At 45.5% G+C, this 23,085-nt stretch overlaps 1 protein-coding gene across 1 annotated transcript; it reads right to left on the bottom strand.

Moving 5' to 3' along the window:
- Nucleotides 1–3,722: 3,722 nt before the first annotated feature.
- On the bottom strand, nt 3,723–22,701 carry CTSB (cathepsin B). The gene is made up of 10 exons (XM_075341243.1): nt 22,613–22,701; nt 13,428–13,570; nt 12,617–12,708; nt 11,166–11,280; nt 10,972–11,090; nt 8,947–9,032; nt 7,052–7,198; nt 6,633–6,749; nt 6,331–6,459; nt 3,723–4,688 (listed from the first exon to the last, which is right to left on the bottom strand). The coding sequence occupies exons 2-10, from the start codon at nt 13,551–13,553 to the stop codon at nt 4,615–4,617; spliced, it is 1,005 nt and encodes a 334-aa protein (XP_075197358.1). The 5' UTR covers nt 13,554–13,570; nt 22,613–22,701; the 3' UTR covers nt 3,723–4,614.
- Between the last annotated feature and the right edge of the window lie 384 nt (nt 22,702–23,085).

Below are 23,085 nucleotides of genomic sequence, written 5' to 3'. Positions count from 1 at the left end.
GACTATGTTTTGAGGGTAAATTTTTCCCCCCACTTTACAGTAAGGCTATGTGCACACACTGCGTTTTTTTAGCACTAAAAACGCACAGAAAAGCAGCATCTTTTAAAATCGCATGCGTTTTTACCACGTTTTGGTGCGTTTTCTCACTGCGTTTTTCAAAAGTGGACATTGCTATTAAAGATTGTTGGAGAGAAAAAAAAAAAAAAAAAAAAAGGTCTGATGTCATTTCCTTCTTCCATATGTTCTTCATTCTCCACTAGTGTATGCAGGAGAGCAGACAGCTGCAGAACTACAAGTCTCAGCATCCTCCATCCAGGACTGTATGCTGGAGGGAGAGTCAGGGGGAGCAGACCTACAAGGCTCAGCATCCTCCATCCACTAGTGTATGCAGGAGAGCAGATAGCTGCTGTCGAACTACAAGGCTCAGCATCCTCCTTCCAGGACTGTATGCAGGATTTAATTTGTCCCCCCTTCCCTCCCCCCCACCCCCACCCCCACCCCAAAAAAAAACCAAACATGTGCTTCGCCATATTTTTCTAGCCGGGTACAGCAGGCAGGTATGGGCTGCCCCCAACCACCAGCTGCCTATTTGTACCTGGCTGGGAACCAAAAATATGGGCAAGCCCTTTTTTTTTTTTTTTTTTTTTTTTTAAATTATTTCATGAAAATTATAAAAAAAAAACTGTGGGCTTCGCCTAATTTTTGTGTCCAGCCGGGTACAACTAGGCAGCTGGGGATTGGTATTTGCAGTGCAGGGTGCCCAAGCTTTCTGGGCACCCCTGCTGCGAATTGCAGTCCGCAGCCACCCCAGAAAATGGCGCTTTCATAGAAGCGCCATCTTCTGGCGCTGTATCCAACTCTTCCAACTACCCTGATGCCGGGTGGCTTGCTAGGTAATAATGGGGTTAGGGCTAGCTGTGTATTATCAGCTGGCCCTAAGCCCGAAATTCATGGTGTCCCGCCAATATTAGACATGGCCACCATGAATTTCTAGTAAAGATGAAATTAAAAAAAAACAAAAAAAAAAACAAACACAGAAAAATATTTTTCTTAGAAATAAAACACAACACAATTCGTGACTCCATCTTTATTGAAATAAAGAACCCCCCATCCGCAGTAATCCTGGGTCAAGGGTGCCGCGCCGTCCAATATCATCTGATCGGTTTGCTGGAAGGCAAAGCGATCACATGATGGGTCAGGTTCAAGGGCCTGAAGTAGCCGATTGTATAAACGGCTTTTATACAATTAGCTGATGCATCAGTGCAAAAAAAAAACAAAAACCACACACACACACACACACACACACACACACAGTCGGACTGGCTACCAGAGGAATCTCCAATAATGTCAGGCCTGGAGTCAGGTACCTGCACTGCACTCCGGAGCTCTCACCTGAGCTCCAGACTGCAGCCGAGACTGTACAGCGAGCGAGCGCCGAGTGACTGATTCCCCGGCACTTGCGATTCCGTTCATGACAGCTGCAGACATCCCGGGCTAATCTCCGGTGCTCTCACCTGAACTCTGGAGATCACCCCGCCCTGTCTGCAGCTGTCATGAACTGACTGCAAGCGCCAGGGAATCAGTCACTCGGCGGTAAAATCCGGCATCACCGCAAGACTTACGATCAGCTGATGCGTCAGGTGACCGCATCAGGTGATCACCGCCAGGTCCTCACAGCCAGGTCATGCAGCTATCGGATGTGCCTCGGAGCAAGCACACAGCCGGAGCGGGGGATGGTGGTACCGGGAAGAGGAGCTGGGAGCGGACATGGCACCGGGAGTCTGCAGGCAGGTGAGTATGACATTTTTCTACTGTTCCCTTTTGATTTAGCAGCCGCTTCCACCTCCTGCACGGGAGCAGACATGGCACCAGGCGGGAAATGGAAGCAGTGGCGACGGTACCGGGAGGATTCACGCTTCTGTGTTTACTGACAGAAGGAATCCTCTTTCTGTACATGTCACTTACTACCCACCCCTTGCGTTTATAGCAGTCATGCAGTTTTCTGAGCAAAAACGCACCCGAAAACACGCAAAAGAGCCGTGAAAAATGCAGTGTGAACTTTCCCTAAGGCTACAAGTCGCACACTGCAGTTTTTTTTCTGCACACAAACTGCAACCAAAACTGCACCTTGTCAGAGAGAGCCTGGGAATGTAAAAACAAAAAAAACACTCCAAAAACGTTTGTAACGTAGGTGCGTTTTTGGTGCCGAAAACGCACCAATTTGCTAGCATGCATTTTTCCTTGCATTTTCATGACAAATGTTGACAAAAACGCAAGGTAGAATGAACCTGCTGCTTCTTTTGTTGTCACAAACTTTTGTAAAAAAAAAAAAATGCAGCATGCGCATTTGCCATAAAAAAAAACCTGCCTCCATTAAAGTCAATGGAGCTTGGAGCCACAATGCAGCCAGAACTTCAGAAGAATCTTAGCTTGTCACAATGCAGCCAGGGAAAGACAGGTAAAGGGATCGGCATAGACAGACACAAAGGGAAAAGGGACGGACAGAGAGAGGGACAGACAGAGGGAAAGGGACACAGAGGTTCAGAGAGTGGGAAAGGGGCAGCCAGAAATTATCCTCCTGCCTTGTATATGATCCCAATCAAAAAAAAAAAAATAATAAATAAAATTATATTTATATAAATCCGGCCTCGCTGGTGGGTGGCTCGAACGTCTCCGGACCCGGGGGCCCCTGTGGTCACTCCGATCTGAAAAGGGCTGGCGGTTTAGGGGACGTAGGTGTACGGCCGGAGCCGTGTTTAAGTTCGTGACGCCACCCACGGGATGTGGTGAAGGTGGACACCACCGCTGCAGTTGCGGGACACCCGGGGGAGATGTTGCGCAGCAAGATGTTAACCCCTCCGTGAGTAGGGATAGTGGCCCCGGGACCCATTGGGTTCTGTGTGATGGGCGGTGCAGGGAGGTGCGCAGCCAGGGGTTACTGTTTACTCACGATTCGTAAAAAACACACACACCTCTGGTAAACCAAGGTGATGGTGGTGGTGGCTGCAGTCTGGTTCCCCACCCGGTTGGTGGTCTCTGCCTTTCCCCTGCACCTGTTGTGTGATGGACTACCTAAACTTGCAATACAGGAGTCCGCTCCCCGACTTGTGTATGTCGGAGGAGCCCTTTGCTCGCAGACGCTGGCCTGTGGGATCTCTCTGCGGTGGCTTTCTATCCCCCTTGTTTGGCTGTTGTCTTCAGTCGGGACTTTGGGTGGGAAAGGGCCTATTGTCCTGGCCGCAATCAGTTAAATAGCTAGCCCCCAGTAGCTTCTGGGCCTAGCTTCAGGGTCTGAGTTCCCCCACTTGTGCTCCGGTTTCCGAGTTGGTTCCCCAGGTCGGTACCGGTGGGCCACTACCCTGTCCCAGTCCACCTCGGTTCCACCGAGCAGTCTTCCCAACTCCTGCAAACAGAGGCCCCCGTATGCCTCCTAGTCAAAGGTGCCCAGGCTCCTACCCTGGCACCTGTCAGTTAGCTGCAGACCTGACACAGGCCTGCCTCCACTCAGACTCAACTCACTAGTGTTTTTCCACACACACACACACACACACACACACACACACACACACCTTTATAGAATTTATTATAGGAACAGAAAGTGTTGGCTAATGGGCAACAAGGTCCCTAAATTAATGCATGCCTCCCGCCAAGCCACAAAATTACTTAGTGACTATAGGAACCCTAACAAAACTAAAAAAAAAAAAACCAGCTAAAAAGACATATTAAAAAGGAAGACAAGGCATTTTATTGGCAAATAAAATTACAGGTTTTTTTGTTTTTTAAAACAGATAAAATCTGGAAATCAAGTGGTTCATTGTGCAATCAGCGCATCACTGTAAAAATCACAACAGGCGGCCATTGTACAAGGCCGAACAACTACACAGGAGCCAACACGTCAGCTGATAGAGGATATATAGGCTCAGTGGTTAAAATGTAAGTTGTTGTCTAGCAATTAAGCACCCCGACTGCTGTGGCTTTTTAATATTTTTTGTAATATATGTGACACGGGTGGCGCCATATGTAGAAGAAAGCAGTTAAATTTGTCACAATGAGCAAAACCTACACTCAAATAACTCCTCCAAATGCAGAATAAACTGATAAGAATTAGTTTTACAACGGATTTATAGTTTCACAAAAGGTCACCTAAAACCCAAAATTATTTTGCCAATTCTGTTACTTTCTAGAAGCATGGCAGTTGTTGGGATCAGTTTTCTTGTGAATTAAAGCTCAATTTTCTGAAAAGACAATAAACTTCCTGCAGCCACCACTAGAGGGAGCTCACTGTATACTTTTGGCTTCAATGTCTTCACATATTGCTCTTCAGCTCCCTCTAGTGGCAGCTTAAGGCTGACAAAATCTAGGTTTTAGAAAGGGTCAATGCTGAGGGATGAGGACAGAAAAGGCAAAATAGAATCTAGTATGAAGTTTGAAATCCTTTTAGATAACAAAATGCAGTTTAAAATTTAGCTTTTCCATGGCATCATCTGACAACACAACCCGTCACATTCCAGTTTCTTTAATAAAAACCTTCGCAAGTCATAAAAGTCAATTGAAAAAAAAAAGTCCATCTGGCACTAAAAGTTTCTTTTAAGATGATCCCGCAGCTACTGAGAATTATTTTGGAACTCCTGCAACAATCTCAGACTCTATCCCGCAGTGATCCTCTCCACGAAGAATCTTGAAATAACCTGGATGTAAAAAAGGAAAATAAAAATCCCAATTACTATAAAAGAAAAAGATGTATGTTGAAGGGGGTTGAGCATGAAGGGGAGGGGGAACCCCTGCTGGTATGGTGTGTAGCCAGAGTTGTAATATTAGACAACCGATTGACTCCGAGTCCTTTCGAAAGGAGCAGCCGCCTTCCAGTAGGTTGAAGAACCCAAATAAGCCATGTGCCCAGTAACACCATGCACCATTTTGCAGTCCAGCCACTGAAGGTTCATGCTCGTCAAGAACTGGGTGCAGGACATGCTCCCAACTTCCATGGACAAGCTATAGGTTACCAATCCAACCGTGGATGGTGGTCCAGACGTCCTCTGCCCTACAATGGCGTTACTGATCTACACTGAGTGGCTTTCCATCCAAATTGTTACCCATCATTCTACATACTGTAATGTTCGGTTTATAAGACACGCTGGATTATAAGACGCACCCCAAAATTAAGAGAAAAAAATAAAATTAAAAATAATACGAGGGCAGTCTTATAATCCAGTAGTCTTTCCAGAGGGGTGAGTTCACAGGAGGCAGGGGCGGTTGTGGAGCAGGGTGATGCTGCGGGTGGTGCGGTGGTTGTTCTAGAAATTGTCAGTGGTGGCGGCTGTGCTGGGGCTGCAAATAAATGGTGCCCGGAGTGGGTGCGTACGAAGATTGAGCTCTCAGCTCAATGACAAGCCGAGATCTCATCTGCGCATGCGCCACCTCCAGGCTCCATTTTCCTTAAGTTTGCTGCTGGGAGATCAATGGGCCAGAGGCGGCGCATGCATAGATGAGATCTTGAGCCGAGAGCTCCATCTGTGCATGTTCTGGCTCCGGGTGATATTATTTGAAGCCCGCGCCGCCCGGAACCCCAGCCCCGTTGCCGAAGCCCGTGCACAGTTGCTGCAGCATTATCTCTTCCTCCTGCTACCCCTCTCCACCCCACCTCCCCCCGGTAAGCTACATTCAGATTATAACACTCACCCCTCACTTTCCTTGAGTTTGTCTTAAAATCCGAAAAATACAGTAACTAGTAAAAAACTATGGCCAGAACCAAAAGTCAAAATTCCTTATGGCTCCATATGTGGTCCCAGGACTATTTTGAAGGGATTGTTTCAGAGTATAAAAGGCAGAATATGTCCATAATATAGCAAAAAAAGTGGAGAATAGAGGTATTCTGAGCTAGAATTTGGGCTCTGAGCCTTTTGTGCCATATTAAAAGGTTTTTTACTACTTGTATAGGGCTTTTATGGGGACCCTGTATGGTCCCCATTAATAATGGGAGACGTGAATGGCCTTGTGCTTGTTTGTTGAGGGCCTGCTCCTCACAGGCAGTCTTATTCTTAGGCCATACCATAATATTCTGATCTGTGGGGGGAACCAACTCACAAATCCAATTTTAAACTGAGAAACAAGTAGGCCACCTAACACTAGTTTGGTGTCCAGCCATGACTAGGTGGTCAGAGAGGTGGAACCAATCAGAATATTAAAAGCATATCCTCGTGACATGTCCCACCCTCCAAGATGGGGAACCCAATGGAACCTCCAGGTGAGTTTGGGCCCCTTAGTACAGTGTTATGCCCAAAAAGTATCAGGTTTCTGAGATATGAATAACACAAAAAAGCTCAGCCGTACCCTTATCACCCCAGTCAGTATTCCATGAGTTGGCACAGAGCCAGTAGGGAGTACCGTCCTCCACACCCCATCCCAGGATCTTAATGGCGTGACCTCCGATCTCCTCACCAGTCACGTGACGGTACACTCCTAAGGGAAAAAAATTATATAATAAATAATAATAATAATAATAATAATAATAATAATAATAATAATAATAATAATAATAATAATAATAATAATAATAATAAAATATTGTTTGGAGGAAGAACTACTTTTCAATTTTGTGGACTCTAAAACAAATGGCCCACACAGATGCCCACCTGACTTGTATGTAGGGAAGTCCTCATATACCAAGAAAGCGCCCTCTACTGGGCCGTTCTTATAGATCTCCGCCATAATCTCATCTTGGCTGCTTGGAACATTGTAGGAATCAGAACCTAAGAAGGTCAAAAACAAGAGAAAAGGTCATCACCATCTTCCACTAACTTCTCAGTTGCAGATAAAAGTCGGAGGATGGCACAACTATCTAACGGAAAGTCAGGAATCAACCGATCATATATTCCTCCCAGAATGGCTCCATCCCTCGTGGGCTATTCCCACGGCTTAACCATTGCTTACCCTACCTGTAAGACACCAAAAGGACAAACACACATACAAAACACCACTTCTTATATTTACACATTGGAGTCTCTGGTACTTTCCTCCCAGGTTTAGAGACAATTTCAAAGACTTTACTCACCCAAGTGCTTGTCGGAGCTGTAGTCCGGCCCGTAGCCATCCTCGCACTTTTTCACACACTTCGGAGTTTCTCCTTCCTCCCCTTTACAAGCGGGTCGGGAGCCATTGACATGGTGCTCGCAGGGTGGGATGGAGTATGGTCTGCAGCCTGGGAAAGAGCAAGAAGTACGTGAGCTCACCAGAAGGGGGTGCTCTATTATGCAGTGTAAGCATCAAGCTGATTTCATACGAGTCCATGTTTGCACATATATTGCATCTGTTCATACAGGTCTTGTTGGGGGATGATTAAAAGTTACTTGGGACCCATGACGCTGTGCCACCCCCTGATGTGACAGGTTGGTGCACGGCCTGACCGGGTGGGTGTGTGTGTGTGTGTGTGTGTGTGTGTGTGTCAATCTTTTTGTGGGGATAATAATGCTCTTCCTGGGAAAAGGTTTCGTGGACTCCAGGGACGCCAAGACACAAAAAAATACCGACCCCATTATCCCCCCCAGCAATCAGGCAACTTTAATCCTATTGGAACACTTCTTTTCTTACAGCAGTTTCCAGATTCTATGCAGCTGCTGAGCTCCTGGGCAAAACACTTTACTGCTCCTTATAATAAGGATCCAAGAAGTCAGTTTACCACAGACCCTGAAAGTGTTGGTGGCCTAGGGACTGATACCCCACCTCATTTCAGATAGGCCCTTCAGAGGGCTCACAGCACAGCTTTCATGCAGTCTCCATTTTCCACCCTTTACATTCTCACTTCCCCAGCACCTGCCCTCCCCCCCCAGGGACCATATACAAGCCCTAATATTATCATGCATGGATGTACGTAAATAACGTGTGACACGCGCTATGAGACCAAACAGGAGTCTGACGCACTAAAAAAAAAAAAAATGTTCTTTGGGGGTTCATGATACAATGGAGGTCCCTACCGCTAGGGAGAGGGGTGAGGGGTACTCCTGCACTCACCTCAAGCAGACTCCTGAGCTCCCTGGCGTCCCTATACAGGTTCTTTCAACCTGTCGGCAAGCAGGATACCTGGGTCCCTCAGCTGTCCCTAAACTCACCCTGACTAGTGAGTAGGCCGACGAGTACACTAGACTCACCATTACACTAAAAACACGGAGGATAAGGAAAGACATTAGAGGGGAATAAACGAAGGATACAAAACACCAAACTTCACCGTAGCAGACAGACTCAATAGTATCAGGTGGATGGGCACAGGAGAAAACCTCAGCAGTTCCTTCCACCAGGCTGGCCAAAGTAGAAATGAGAAGGTCTGCTGGGAAGGCTTCAGTATTTAAACCTAAATGGGCCCAAAAGCAGCAACAGCAGCTGACCGGCCCTGCCAGAGCTGCCAGCAACAAAACCTGAAATTAACTCATGAGATGCCAAAGGAAAGGAAACCTCACTTAAATAAGGAGTCAAGATGGCAATGGGAGGCTCCAGTCCTAAGGAAGTCACTAGTCTCAAAACAGCAGGGAGACAACTGACATATCAGGCAAGGTGCACAATCCCCAGTAAGGGATTGGAGGACATGTGTATGCAGTTAATGGTAGAGGAACCAATCCTCACCAAAGCTGGCAATACATACTGAAATATCACATGTTCAGTTATTGTTTGTGGCACCACAATGTTGTTTATTAACACTTACAAGCTCGATTTGCAACTAATACAGATGTCAAAATATAGTCTCATTTCAGTAGTCTAAGTGGCCAGACTGATCATATCTAATGGGGTTTTTTTAGCACTGGTTTCGTGATTTTTTCCTTTCAACAATGATTCATTTTAAAAAATGTTTGCAATGTAGAACCAAACTGAAATACGATGCAGATGAGACTGATCCAAATCCCTCAGCTCTGCCAAAGCCTATACAGTAAAGCCTTCACCACCACATAATGTACTCACCAACGTGTGAATCATACAGGCCCCCGGATACAAGACCCTTCTCAGTCCAGAAACGCCATGCACCAGCTGGGTATCCTCCATTACAGCTGGAAAAAAAAAAAATAATTATATTTCTGGGCTTAAAAATACACCACAAAAAACACAAACTACCTCAGCCGACACCTCCCAAAAGGTGGCTAATTAAGTAGATAACTTCCTTGTAATAGGCAAATAAATGAGGAAAATTCCAACAAGGCAACTCCCAAATGTAACAACATCTGATTAATTGGAGACTTAGAGCTTAAAAAAACATCCACCCAAAAAAAGTGCCAGTTTCTCTGAGCTCTGCCAAAGCTGTCCAATTCCTGACGAGCTCTGGCGTATCTCATGCCGGAAAGCTTACTCCAGTCATTGACTGGAGTAATATTTCTGAAGGGATCCTCACTACTCAAGACACTCCTGATGTGCGCCTCTTCGAGAATCAGGAGTTTGACTATTACACACTTCCTTATCAAGAGCAGCGAGAAGAGAGCTGATCTATAAGATTCGGGGCCTTAGAATCACCAAAGTTCATAAACAACTAAATGGTAACTACAGGAAGAAAAGTAAAAAAGGAGGGAGTTTATAATGACTATGTACACCCGCCATTAATTTTATTCCCAAAGGCAAAAAGTTGAGCAACTTTCTAAATAGTCTTCCTTACAAGTGCTCTACTGTGGTGTTTGTACAGCCTCTGTCAAGAGTGATCTACAAAAATGTTACAAATCAGAGCTTCTGCCTATTCTATAGGATCTCCCCTGCCTTCTCTCAGGGTTAGGTACAACAAAAAGCGGGTGGGGTCCATTTCGGCACAACAAAAAGCGGGAGAGTCTGAGGAAGTTTTCACGAAACATACGTTGGGGCGGAGGCCTTGCATGGAATTCACTGGATCTTAACCTAGTAAGTACTATTTCAATGGCCTGAATGTTCAGTTACATAGGTTCATCATTTTATTATACTATATGCGGATTGCAGGGCTCTGTCTACTCCCTGCTTGGGCATTACTATTTAGGCTCACAAAAGCTTTTTCTGTTAGACATTGAAAGCAAAGGCACTTGGTTAACACATCAGCCTTGTACGATATAAAGGCATTTGTCTTGCACTTTGGCATCAGACACCTTATTTACAGTGCCATGTTTACTAAACTGGGCTTAAGATTTTTTTTTTTTTTTAAGAAACAGTACCAATTTCTATTGCATGTACAGATATTTATATTTGCACTTTGGCTTAAAGGAACAATATAATATATAATATGTATTCATTTATATAGCGCTATTAATTCCACAGCGCTTTACATACACTGGCAACACTGTCCCCATTGAGGCTCCCAATCTAAACTGCTAGCTATAGATTTTTCTATATTTGCACCTGGTAAGTGCAACTTTGGCATATCTTCCTTTTCAAAATACCTAATCTATTCTTATTTATTTCCCTTAAAGGAACAGTGACATTTATTACATGCAGCCACTTTAAATTGGATGCAGCAATCTTTTGTATTTGAGATTGAATCCTTTTCAGATGCGGTATCTGTCTATTCCCTATACCTGTATCACCATTTTATAAGTCATATGTAAGGTTTTTATTTGGTAAATAAAAATTATTTTTAGGCCTTATACTTTTTTGGTTGGTTGTATATATTGAGTTTAGTTCATGGCCTTTTGTAGAGATAGATATATCTATCTATATCAAGGGGTATGCAGTGTTGACTAGAAAGGGGAGGGGTATATTTCTATACCACGTGGATAAAGCATGTACAGTCTCTGGGAGGGGGGAGAAACCCGCACATGAGAAGCATTACATGATCTACTATAGTACGTTACGTTGTGTGGCCGGTTTTGATGCCCAATTACCCTTCCTTAGGACAGTCTTGAATTCAACAGGCTTTCTCACTTTAGACTGTCTTCTCAGGGCCAAGTAGTAGGCCATAAAACGTGGGACCACGGGCAAAACCCTCTCACTAAGGTAAAGTTGGTAATTTACATGCTTCGACGATCGTGGACAACGTACCCCATTCCACACTCAGATCCGCAACAAGACAGAAGATCTTCTGCAGAAACCTCCACGTTCACCTTGCCATTAGAGTGTACACAGACACGGTCTGAAATGGCCTCCACCGCACCAAAAGCCTATGGAAGACAAAGCTGGTTAAAACCCACCGAGAGATGCAGAGTAGTCCTCATACACCGTTGCTTTCCACTAACCCAGCAGGATCCACAGGAGCCCTGATCTCTAATCTCCTTGATTGTGGGACAGTTCGGCCAAGCCACCCTGGAATCAAAGTTATCCGGCAGGTCCATTTTTCCAGCAAATGAATACCTAAAGGATGAAGGTACATTGGTATTGTGAGCGAAATACACTCTTCCTATGCCATTACATCATGTGACCAGTTTATATAGTATCCCAAACAAAGAAATAACTTCTGAGAACTATGCACCAATAAGAGCCGCAGGGGTGTGTAGAAATGTGAAATGTTGCTGCCCATAAGAGGTCCTGGTACATTTAGCCCCTTCTTCATGACAAGTTATTGGTTTTGCGGTTGGGATGTACAGTTCCAAAAAAAAAAAAAAAAAAAATTAATTAATTTCAGGTCTATTTTTAAATGGAATGAACAGGTTTTTTGGTTCTACTAAAAGCACAAGTTCAGTCATACCAAGGGTTTAGGTTTTCATTACTTCTACAAAAAAGAAACTCAAGTTTCAAGAAAGCATCCAAGCTACTTTGAAAGTAATCAATCATCCAAGACCACCGAGCTCCCACCGACCACCATTATCATAGAGGACATTATTTTGCCTCTGAAGTGACCCCAGGGTGTAAAGAATTAGTTTTGAATGGACCATTTAACAAATATATGGTCATTGTTTCCCCACAGATGAACCCTTGGGAAGAGGCGGTCAAAGATTTTCCAAATTCCAAGTCTCTCGATGCCCTTTTACTCAAGGACCTTTTTCTCATATGGGCACATTTGCAATCCAATGACAATATATCCAAACTCCCTAATGACTGTCATGTTACAATAGCAAGTACTTTGGAATAACTGTACCAAGCTCCTTGAATGCTCCTGGGTGAAATCCATCCCATGTGCTGTGGATTATAAAGTCTGATTTCAACTGTATATACACTGTAAAATAGCCATAGACTTGTCATACTAAGCCAATTTAAAGGGGCTTTTCTGTGGGCTTGTCCAGAATGCACAAAGAAGCCACTGGTCTCAACACTAGAGCATGAGCCTCATAGAAGTCACCACTCTTGGGTCAGGGGAGGAGCCGCCAGTCATCTAAACGAGCCCTCAGAAGGTTGTGCTTCCGGCTGCACATACAGGCACCTGTCCTAACATTCTAGGATAAACGTCGGACTTTCTATCAAGGAGGCGGCCATCTTCGTTATATAGTGATCATCTCCATAGATAAAAAAAGGCTTGAGATTTGCTAATTAAAAGTAATTAGGAATTTATTTATAATGATCATTTCATTTAGGTTGGTTCTTTTTTTCTATTCCTGGAAAACCCCTTAAAGTGGCCTGTCTGGGGCAGAGCATGGTGGGAGTTTTGGTTCTGCAAGACATTGGAAATCGCTGCCCAAAAGAATGAGCTTTTGATGTCAAACACCTCACTAATGTTTTGCAAGTTGGAACGGAACGGTAAGTCATGTCCTACCTGACCGGCAAAATCTTCCTACTTGCTCCTAGAATTGTCCCACAGAGGTTTCTCACATAACTAAGGTCAGCATTGGGGAAGTTATGTCCAGCCTAAAAGAGAGAAAGAGGGGGAGTGGAGGATGAAAAGTTAAGAGCTTAGCTTTAATTTTTCATAATTCAGTTTTCCAGTTAGGAGGTAGATTCCGAACTGGACTTCACTGCATTCTCCAACACTGGCTTCAAAATTTTGCAATGAGCCCCTCCCCTCCGACTACATAACAGCAACCAAATTGTAGTCCCCAGCAGCTAGTAGTGCTCGGTTTTTCTAGAAAAAGCCAAATATTGTGTGGTCAAAAATTTGAAGTTGAACCAATTAGTAAAAGTAAATATTACACACATATATTTATATAATATATACACATACATATATATGTATATACATATATTCTGTAGAAATATCAAATCAATCATTTTATGGGTCAGATTTCTGTTGATGAATGGAAATATTTTAGTTTCTTCCAGAAATTGAAAGCTCATCTTGATCATTCCATATTTTTTTGTGGTTCATTACAAGAGATCTGATTGACATGGAGCAGTTTTAAAGCTTCTACGATTCCATTCACTGACAGCAAGCAGACCTTAAAAATGTTGGAAGATCCCCACAAGATTTTCGGACTTCACTCTCTACAACGATCCCTCAATTATTTAGTCCAGTTTGTATTATATTGATGTATACAGTTAAAGACCAGCAATAGGAATTTCTATAGACCCAAAAGCTATATGTCCCCTCCCAGAACAAAACCACCCACTCGTCACGGACCCTCACTCACCTTCCATGTGGTATTTAACTTATTAATGTAATTGACCAGGTCACTGGACAGAGGCTTGAAATGGGGGACATTACGGGCGCTGGAGACGGAGGCCAAAACACAGAGGATGGCTACAGATTGCCACATTGTTGCAGGATTTCCCCCTGTGGAAAGATACAAATGTATCAAGTTAGATAAAATCATTCTCAGTTTGAAATTGAGTAGTACAAATACATACAGTTTATTACTCCCCGTTATCAGCCATTCAGACAAATTGAGACCATCCTTCAGCCCATTGAAGAACTTTGTAGTCAAAGTGCAGATACTCCATATACGGCCTTTAGTCAGTGCAATATATCCGAAGTGCTGGGAAGCGCTACAATCACCATCATACTTTACAGTAGAAATGTCAGTTAAAGCAGATTTTAAGCTTTAGTAAGGTCGTAAGTGCAGTGTACCCCCAACTCAGGATTACCCCCCCCCTTAGCCATAGAAAGGTAGTAAGTGCGATGCACCCCAAGCACAGGACTACCCCTTCCTGGCCATAGGAAGGTAGTAAGCGTCGTGCACCCCCAGCTCAGGGCTACCCTTTTTAGCCATAGATATTGCCTCTATTTCTGGCAAGACTCAATTTGACAGTGTATTTATATGGTCAACTATGCTCAATAGATGATTTGTTACATTACATGTAATTTATGGCAAAAATCCCTTTAATTTGCCATCATAGAACGATTAGTATATACAGTTGATATTTAGGACAACTTTTGATTCACCCAATCTATATACTGGAATTAAAGTCAGGACCCACCCAAATAGTTTGGCCGATGACAAACATTCGCCCCTTTAGTATGGGAAGCAAACACTCAGAAGTCATGATAAAACGTCAGTCAAATAAAATTGCATCTATTCAAATAATGACAAAAATCCTCCCATTCCCTTTTCCTAGGAGTTTTGTTTTATGGACACAGCTCAGTGCATGCAGGTCACCCACTTACTGTGCCGAGAGATTATTCCATCCACACTAACTAGTGGTCTCTCTAGTATCTTCCAAATGGACAATGACCTGAAGCTACTGCCAAACTGGTTACAAAGTGGCTTAAGGATCACAAAGTCAATGATTTGGAGTGGCCATCACAAAGCCCTGATTTCAATCCTATTGAAAATGTATGGGCAAAGCTGAAAAGGTTGGTGCGAGCGGCGACCTACAAACATGGCTCAGTTACACCAGATTTGTCAGGAGGAATCTGCCCAAATTCCACCAACTATTGTGAGAAGCTTCTGAAAGGAGATCCAAAACGTTTCAACCAAGTCATACACAGTGTAAGGGTAATGGTACCAAATACTAATGACATGGAGGGAACTTAACTGTGCAGAAAGGAATAGAAATGCCTTAAAACATTCTCTTTCATTATTTTGGCATTTGGCAAATAGAAATAGTTTTGGTTGCTAATTGCCCTAAAATTGGACTGACGGTCATGTGCACTATGAGCCGGGTGTACGAGTCCCAGCTTCAAACTCATGTAGTGTGCATGATCGAACGTCCGGGGTAATGTGCGCTTAGCCGAAGTCTTAGTGCGATGGCAGCAGAGAGGTGAGCGCGACCATCCATTAGCATGTAAGCACGCCCCTGTGGGTGTGTTTACATGCTAAGGGGGCCAACTAGCCAAGGAACTAAACACCCTTGGGACTAGTCCCTGCGCTCATTAGCATATCATATGGGATCTTTAGAAATACCTTTTTTAAAGATCTCCTACTCTATGCTAGTGTATACAGGGATTATGAATATACACCAAGAACTGCTCGTGGTCCGGGTGCATATTGCACCTGCCAGATTCCCTTTAATTCCAGATGGTATTTCCCCAGAGCAGTGCGTTCATATTAACCTCCAATGCCGGATCCCCGGTAGTAGGATACATTTCCATCTGGTGCCCACCATTAGATAATTTGCATTTCCACACCCTCACGTCATACCTATATACTTATGTGCACAATTAGTCCATATTCCAGTGCGTCACCTGTGATATGTGCAGGCCTGACCTCTCATGAATTATTATTTCTGTATACATTTATATAGAAGTCACAATTGTATATAACTAATTAGTTATTGTATCTAGTGTGTACTAATCTTTATATAAATTGTGATTGCGTTTTGTTTATCCTCAGTGACTGTGCGAGTAAAGACCATTGAAGAGTCGAAATGTCACACTTCAGTCACCAGTTCAGGCAATTGAAGCGCTGACATTCACTCGATTAAAGAAACACCATTTCAAAATCCATACAGTGTGCAGCAATCTACAGTATTTTTCGTTTTACAAGTCATACCCCAAATATGGAGATTAAAATAAAAAGGGGTTCCATCTTATGCTCCGGTGGTCTTACTGCGGGGAGGAGGGAGGGGTTGAGGAGGCGGCAGTGGAGCAGAGTCAAAGGAGGCAGGGGCTGTGCAGCAGCAGTAGGGGCTGTGCAGCAGCAGTAGGGGCTGTGCAGCAGCAGTAGGGGCTGTGCAGCAGCAGTAGGGGCTGTGCAGCAGCAGTAGGGGCTGTGCAGCAGCAGTAGGGGCTGTGCAGCAGCAGTAGGGGCTGTGCAGCAGCAGTAGGGGCTGTGCAGCAGCAGTAGGGGCTGTGCAGCAGCAGTAGGGGCTGTGCAGCAGCAGTAGGGGCTGTGCAGCCTGTGCAGCAGCAGTAGGGGCTGTGCAGCCTGTGCAGCAGCAGTAGGGGCTGTGCAGCCTGTGCAGCAGCAGTAGGGGCTGTGCAGCAGCAGTAGGGGCTGTGCAGCAGCAGTAGGGGCTGTGCAGCAGCAGTAGGGGCTGTGCAGCAGCAGTAGGGGCTGTGCAGCAGCAGTAGGGGCTGTGCAGCAGCAGTAGGGGCTGTGCAGCAGCAGTAGGGGCTGTGCAGCCTGTGCAGCAGCAGTAGGGGCTGTGCAGCCTGTGCAGCAGCAGTAGGGGCTGTGCAGCAGCAGTAGGGGCTGTGCAGCAGCAGTAGGGGCTGTGCAGCAGCAGTAGGGGCTGTGCAGCAGCAGTAGGGGCTGTGCAGCAGCAGTAGGGGCTGTGCAGCCTGTGCAGCAGCAGTAGGGGCTGTGCAGCCTGTGCAGCAGCAGTAGGGGCTGTGCAGCCTGTGCAGCAGCAGTAGGGGCTGTGCAGCCTGTGCAGCAGCAGTAGGGGCTGTGCAGCCTGTGCAGCAGCAGTAGGGGCTGTGCAGCCTGTGCAGCAGCAGTAGGGGCTGTGCAGCCTGTGCAGCAGCAGTAGGGGCTGTGCAGCCTGTGCAGCAGCAGTAGGGGCTGTGCAGCCTGTGCAGCAGCAGTAGGGGCTGTGCAGCCTGTGCAGCAGCAGTAGGGGCTGTGCAGCCTGTGCAGCAGCAGTAGGGGCTGTGCAGCCTGTGCAGCAGCAGTAGGGGCTGTGCAGCCTGTGCAGCAGCAGTAGGGGCTGTGCAGCCTGTGCAGCAGCAGTAGGGGCTGTGCAGCCTGTGCAGCAGCAGTAGGGGCTGTGCAGCAGCAGTAGGGGCTGTGCAGCAGCAGTAGGGGCTGTGCAGCAGCAGTAGGGGCTGTGCAGCAGCAGTAGGGGCTGTGCAGCAGCAGTAGGGGCTGTGCAGCCTGTGCAGCAGCAGTAGGGGCTGTGCAGCCTGTGCAGCAGCAGTAGGGGCTGTGCAGCCTGTGCAGCAGCAGTAGGGGCTGTGCAGCCTGTGCAGCAGCAGTAGGGGCTGTGCAGCCTGTGCAGCAGCAGTAGGGGCTGTGCAGCCTGTGCAGCAGCAGTAGGGGCTGTGCAGCCTGTGCAGCAGCAGTAGGGGCTGTGCAGCCTGTGCAGCAGCAGTAGGGGCTGTGCAGCCTGTGCAGCAGCAGTAGGGGCTGTGCAGCCTGTGCAGCAGCAGTAGGGGCTGTGCAGCCTGTGCAGCAGCAGTAGGGGCTGTGCAGGCTGTGCAGCAGCAGTAGGGGCTGTGCAGGCTGTGCAGCAGCAGTAGGGGCTGTGCAGTAGGGCAGCAGGTGTCACAGAAGCTCTGTTGGTGCTGGGGGCTTCAAAGAAATGGCGCCCGAAGTCAGCTTGTGCGCAGATTGAACTTTCGGCTCAATGACAAGCCAATATCTCATCTGTGCACGTGCCACCTCAGGGACCCATTTTGGTTAAGTCCGCTTTTGGGAGATCAATGGGCCAGAGGTGGCGCTTGTGCACAAGAGATCTTGAGCTGAAAGCTCCATCTGCGCACGTGCTGACTCCGGTCGCCATTATTTGAAGCCTGCACCTCTGACAGAGCATCTCACAAGCTGCATCGCTCTGCCCCACCGCAGCCCGCGCAGCCCCCATTCGCCACCTCCCAGTACACTACATTTGCATTATAATAAGGCACCCCTCATTTTCCTCCCAAATTTTTGGGAGGAAAAGTGCATATTATAATCTGAAAAATACGGTATATATTTCTGGATTTAGAGGGTCCTAGGACGCCCCCTTTTTGCATGTCCGAAGTCTGTGTGCACGCCATTTCTTCTTAATGTACAATTTCCCTGCATTGGGAGCAACATGGAATACTTTTTTGCAGATCAGATAATACTTTCTGGAAGGTGTTCTCCGGAGGACAGAATAAGAAATTCTATCTATCAAGGAGATATTTGCCCCCAAGTGCATTGCTTATTACCTGCTCCCCCCATAGCCTGGCCTAATCATTTTACCTTTAAGGAGGACTCTCCCTTCAGGTGTAAGCACTGATCCCGCACAGTTATGTGTTCATGTTACAAGATGTCAGACATCAGCCAAGTGTTGTATCAACAGTAACCGGAGATTCTAGCACTATATTGGATATCACGTTCCCGCAGACGCCATCCGTCCTATAGCAGAAAACTGCATGTCAGGCAATTCCCTAATCCCTGCCCGTAATGGCTCCTTATAGTCAGGAGTCCTCCTTCAGATCACAGCTCGTGGTCTCCTTTATTTGCTGTGTGAGGTCCATACAATCTGCAGATCCCATAAGACCGGAGGCAAAGTTCTCAAGAAATAAGATTTCCAGATTTCTTCTAATGGGATCAGATTTCACTTTTGGACTTTGCCCAGACAGCGAGCGAGGGAGGAAATACAAACAAAAAAATCAATGTAAGAGGACGACAACAACCCTCAAACCTGCTCTACAGGGATCCAAGTGGATGCAAGGTGTTATGGCGAAAATCAATATACAGGAATAGTTTACACCCCCCCCCCTCCCCTTCTCCGACTTTAATAAAAGCAGCCCCAGGAGTCTTGGGCCGTCTGGGGAGGGCACATGGGACAGAATGGATCTTTTTGAAGGGGTAGTGCCATTAATATTGAACAGGAGGGCACTGCTTGGTTTGCCAGGGAGCAATGTGCTCTTGATTGACAGTTCAGACCAGCAGAGCGAATTATGAGCCCAATACATTAACCTCTTCATGATCAATGACGTCCCTATAAGTCCTAGGGGGGTATCTGTCCTTTAATGCGGGCTCACGCACATGTCGGCTGACCTGATCAGTCAACATGTGCAGCTAACAGGCATGGGTGGATCAGAGATCCACCTGCGCCTGTTATCTAGTTAGATAGAGAATGTCAATCTCCAACAACATGATCCAATGTGCTCCGGAGGGAAGCGCGCCATTTCCTGCCGCCGTTGTTATGATGCAAGTGTTAAGGGGTCTCCAACGCTGCTAGGTGAGGTAGTATCCAAGAATCGTAAGGCACTGAAGCTGGCAAAATTGAGCAGGTTCAGAGCAACACTTGTAGGTTCTGTAGCAGAAAGCTTGCAATGGCTGCAAACTTTACCTAAAAGACCCAGATTCCAGCAGTGCAGCACACTTCAGTTTTGATAAAATCCCTGTTTTCTCTGCTGCAGCTATAGAAGTGCTCTGAATGCTGAGCTCTGTATAATCATAACCACATCACTGATTGACAGCTTCCTGTGTACACTCTCCACAGAAAGCTGCCAATCAGTGATGGGGTTATATGAAGCGCAGAATATGGAGTAAGTTTAAGTTTACTCTAGTGATAATCTCCTGCTGATAAAACAGATTTTTATCAAAACTACAGCAAGAAGCCCAGGAAGTGACATCACTGGAATCAGGATCTCTGCCCCCTACATCATGCTGCTTTCAGATTAGATGGCAAAAGGGCTTTCAGGTATTGTTGTCAAATATTCATCCGGGCATGTGAGCTGCGAGATGTATACAATGTGCAGCCTGTAGCCTTTTAACTGTATGTATTGTTTGCCATGTTAGTGGATGTTGACGGAGGCTCAGTTGTACTTCCGTTCCTCCCTGCAGTTATTGTATGGATGCCACAGTTTTTCCAACATTTTACAAACTTTTTGCGCTACGAAAAAAAAAGGTTAAAGACAAAACTAAAGACCATTTCTGACTTTGCACAAAATTCATGAACCATGTGCAAAATTTGTTTAAGAACAAAAAAAAAAGAAAAAAAAAAATTGACTTAAAGGATTTGTCTAGAACTTTTATATTGATGACTTTTCCTTATACTGGATTGGTGGGGGTACAACACACGCTGATCAGCTGTAACCACATAGGTAATCGGGCCGCTGGGAACAGATGATCAGTGGAAGTGCTGGTGTTACATTTCCATTGATCCACTGTTGAGCTATACTAAACACCACACACACAGATTACTTGGGGCCTTCATGCTTTTTGAAACAGGTCGCAGACTAATCGGCCCTGTACCGGTGCGGAAAGATCGCGGTTGCAGGAATCACAACCGGGCCTGGGGTGCAGGGGGCACACCGGCCTCTGCTTCAGCTGGATGTGCATCTGAGGCTGCACATCCAGCTGAAATGCATCGCGGACCAGAAACCCGTCGAGTCCCTGTGCTGCTATATATGCTGCCGGCCAATCAGAAGCCGGCAGCCTTCATCTGTGTTCCGGTGAATGGGGGCTGAGCATGGCAATGACATCATGCGTTGCAATAGCACCGACACCAATGAAAGCTGCCGGCCACTGTGCGCTGGCTACACAGGAGGACGCTGCGCAACGTGGGAGCCAGGGAGGGCGAGTACAATGTTGATTTTCAGACAGAACAGACATTTTCCAGGAAGGGGACAATAGATACCAAGTGGGGGGGCAGTATAAACTAGAAAGGGCCCAGGATGGTGACATATGTACTAGGATGAGGATATATATTATATATAGATGCACACACGCACGGGCTAGATTGGGGAACATACCTTGCATACAAGACAGAATTAATAATTAATGATGTCAAACTGCAGCTACTTATCAGGAGTATTTTAGGAAGTAGCTGATAAAGCACATGTAATATACAGGAGGCCCCAACACTGCAGTAAGAAGTCCATGATGGTCACATCAAATTATTCATGGCCTCTACAGCACGCTCAATATATATATATTTTTTTTTTTTTTTTAAAAAGGCAGCATCATGCCAGGACAAGCCCAAGAACACTCATACAACAAGGTCAATCCAAGAGGCATCAAGGGGTGTGGTGAATCACAAATATGTTCTTTTTGTTATATTAAAATGAAGCAGCTTAAAGAAATACCCATCTCTTTCTCTGTGCTCCAAATCCTGGGCATCAAGATGAGTAACTAATAAAACTTCACACCTGCAGCCACCACTAGAGGGAGCTTACTGCATACAGACTTACAATATATAATCCTCTCCAGTGAGCTCCCCCTGGTGGTGGCTGCAGGCAGAGTTTAATCATTTAGCCATGTCCATACTGGAGGTTTGAACTTCCTAGAAAGATACATTGTGAATTAACGTGGGATCCATTTATGCAAACAAATGATGATTGTGGAAGGTCAGATATGGCGTTTAAAAGGGAAACTAGTGATTTTACCAGGGCAGCCCTTTCCACTGATCCCCAGACATCCCCATCGAGTAGCCAAATTTCGGAAGAATGTAATACAGCATTATATTACAAGGAATTAATATAACAATCCCAAACTGGCCAGTGGCAATAAAGGGTCATTCATGATTGGAGCACCTATGGACCCCCTATAATGCAGATTACCAGAACCAGAATGGGTGCCATATGCATGAGAATAGTAGATGCCCCTGAATTGTATATGTCATATATATATATATATATATATATATATATATATATATATATATATATATATATATATATATATACACACACACACACATACACACACACACACACACACAACCCCTCCCCCTCTGCAGTGGTTAGATTTAATCAAGGCGGCAGTGCTAGGGTTTAGATTTGGGCATTGATGCCAAATAGTGTATTTATAGCAATTTACCAGGGCAGTATAGTATACAAAATGCAGAAAACTCAGGTCTCAGCCCAGTACACAATGCACCCATTGTAAACGGAGCAAGAGCAGAGCGCCACCATATGGGCTTTAATGAAACAGCATTGAGATTCCCACCCCCCCCCCAAAAAAAAAAAAAAAAAAAAAAAAAAGGGGGGGGGGGGAAGAGCAACTTCTTTGTTAAAATGCTTCTGTAAACTCCAGGGGGTCCAACTACTTCCTGTACAAAAGGATTAGTCCATAAAGTACCCTACAATGTGCAAGGGGCAGCCATGCAGTAAATAAGAGGACAAACATGTGCCTGGTCTGTAATCTGGATATAGCAGTATAAAGCTATAATAACTATATTAAAAGGTTATTTTAGAGGTCATGGTGGCTGCCAGTAAGAAGAATGACATCAGGGGATCTGGGGAATCCCAAGGAACAGAAACGGTGTCTTGCATTATGCAGGGGGAGGGGAATGTAGTGTAAACACTTTCCACAGCCAGATAGACCATGCATAAATTACACCAAATTCCCCTCCACCTGCACATTGTATACACATACAGAAGCTCCCTACTTCAGAAGAACCACAAATCCCAGCTTGGATAGGGCTACAAGTGCTATTCCTGGGGCGCAGTGCCGGCAGGAAGTGCTGGATACATTGTATCACTGAACATTCTATTTGTAAATAACGAACGTTCCAAACTTTGTTCACTTTGTGAATCTTTTGCGACAGAAAATAAAAGCAAAAGCCTCCACCGAGCACAAATAATGGAGAAGCCCCTCTAATAGCTGCAGTCCAAAGACCCTGTAAACAGAGGGGACAGAGCATGCGCAGTAACTAATCAGCTCTGGAATTGCTATAAAGCTAGAAGCAGTTGTTACATTGTATCCTCCTGTATATAGTGAGGGGACCATGCAGAGACCACCCTGCAGCAATATACAAGGAAAGCAGAGTATATACTGCATCAGCAGAGGCTTACCCCGGGCAGCAGCAGTCACAGAGGAGCTGGGGATGGGAGGAAGCAGCCTCCTCCTTATATAACAGCGGCCATGCACCGCCCTGCACCGCCTGACAACTCACATGACTGCACATCACCCACTGCCAGCACATGGCACAGGCTGCAGGGCACCCAACCATGGGTGTATGGATGCCCACAGACAAAAACAGGGCAGTGACTAAGCCTATTGCATGTGTGGCTAATGGCTGTGCCTTATATACAGGTTTATCCACTGTTGGCTATTTTTGGGATATACTAAAAAGAATGATGAAAAGGAATAAATAAAAAGAATGAAGATAATAACTTATTAGGTGTATAATATGTAGATGTATAAAAGGTTTCTTGGGAACATTAGACATGGAATGAACATGAAATATCTGTAGATAATAAGAAAATGAATGCATATGGCATATAACCAGGTGTATATTATGTTACCTGAGCATTATAGGTGTGGA

The sequence above is a fragment of the Anomaloglossus baeobatrachus genome, chromosome 3, assembly GCF_048569485.1.
Source record: "Anomaloglossus baeobatrachus isolate aAnoBae1 chromosome 3, aAnoBae1.hap1, whole genome shotgun sequence".
Lineage (NCBI taxonomy): Eukaryota > Metazoa > Chordata > Amphibia > Anura > Aromobatidae > Anomaloglossus > Anomaloglossus baeobatrachus.
This window is presented reverse-complemented; position numbering and strand designations above follow the sequence as displayed.

Bases quoted from the DNA above. Each gene is read 5' to 3' on its own strand.
- CTSB (XM_075341243.1), bottom strand. From the start codon at position 13,553: ATGTGGCAATCTGTAGCCATCCTCTGTGTTTTGGCCTCCGTCTCCAGC. The intron at 12,709-13,427 runs GTGAGTGAGGGT...TCTCTCTTTTAG, and splicing joins AGTTAAATACCACATGGAAG to GCTGGACATAACTTCCCCAA. The intron at 11,281-12,616 runs GTAGGACATGAC...TTCATCCTTTAG, and splicing joins AGGAAGATTTTGCCGGTCAG to GTATTCATTTGCTGGAAAAA.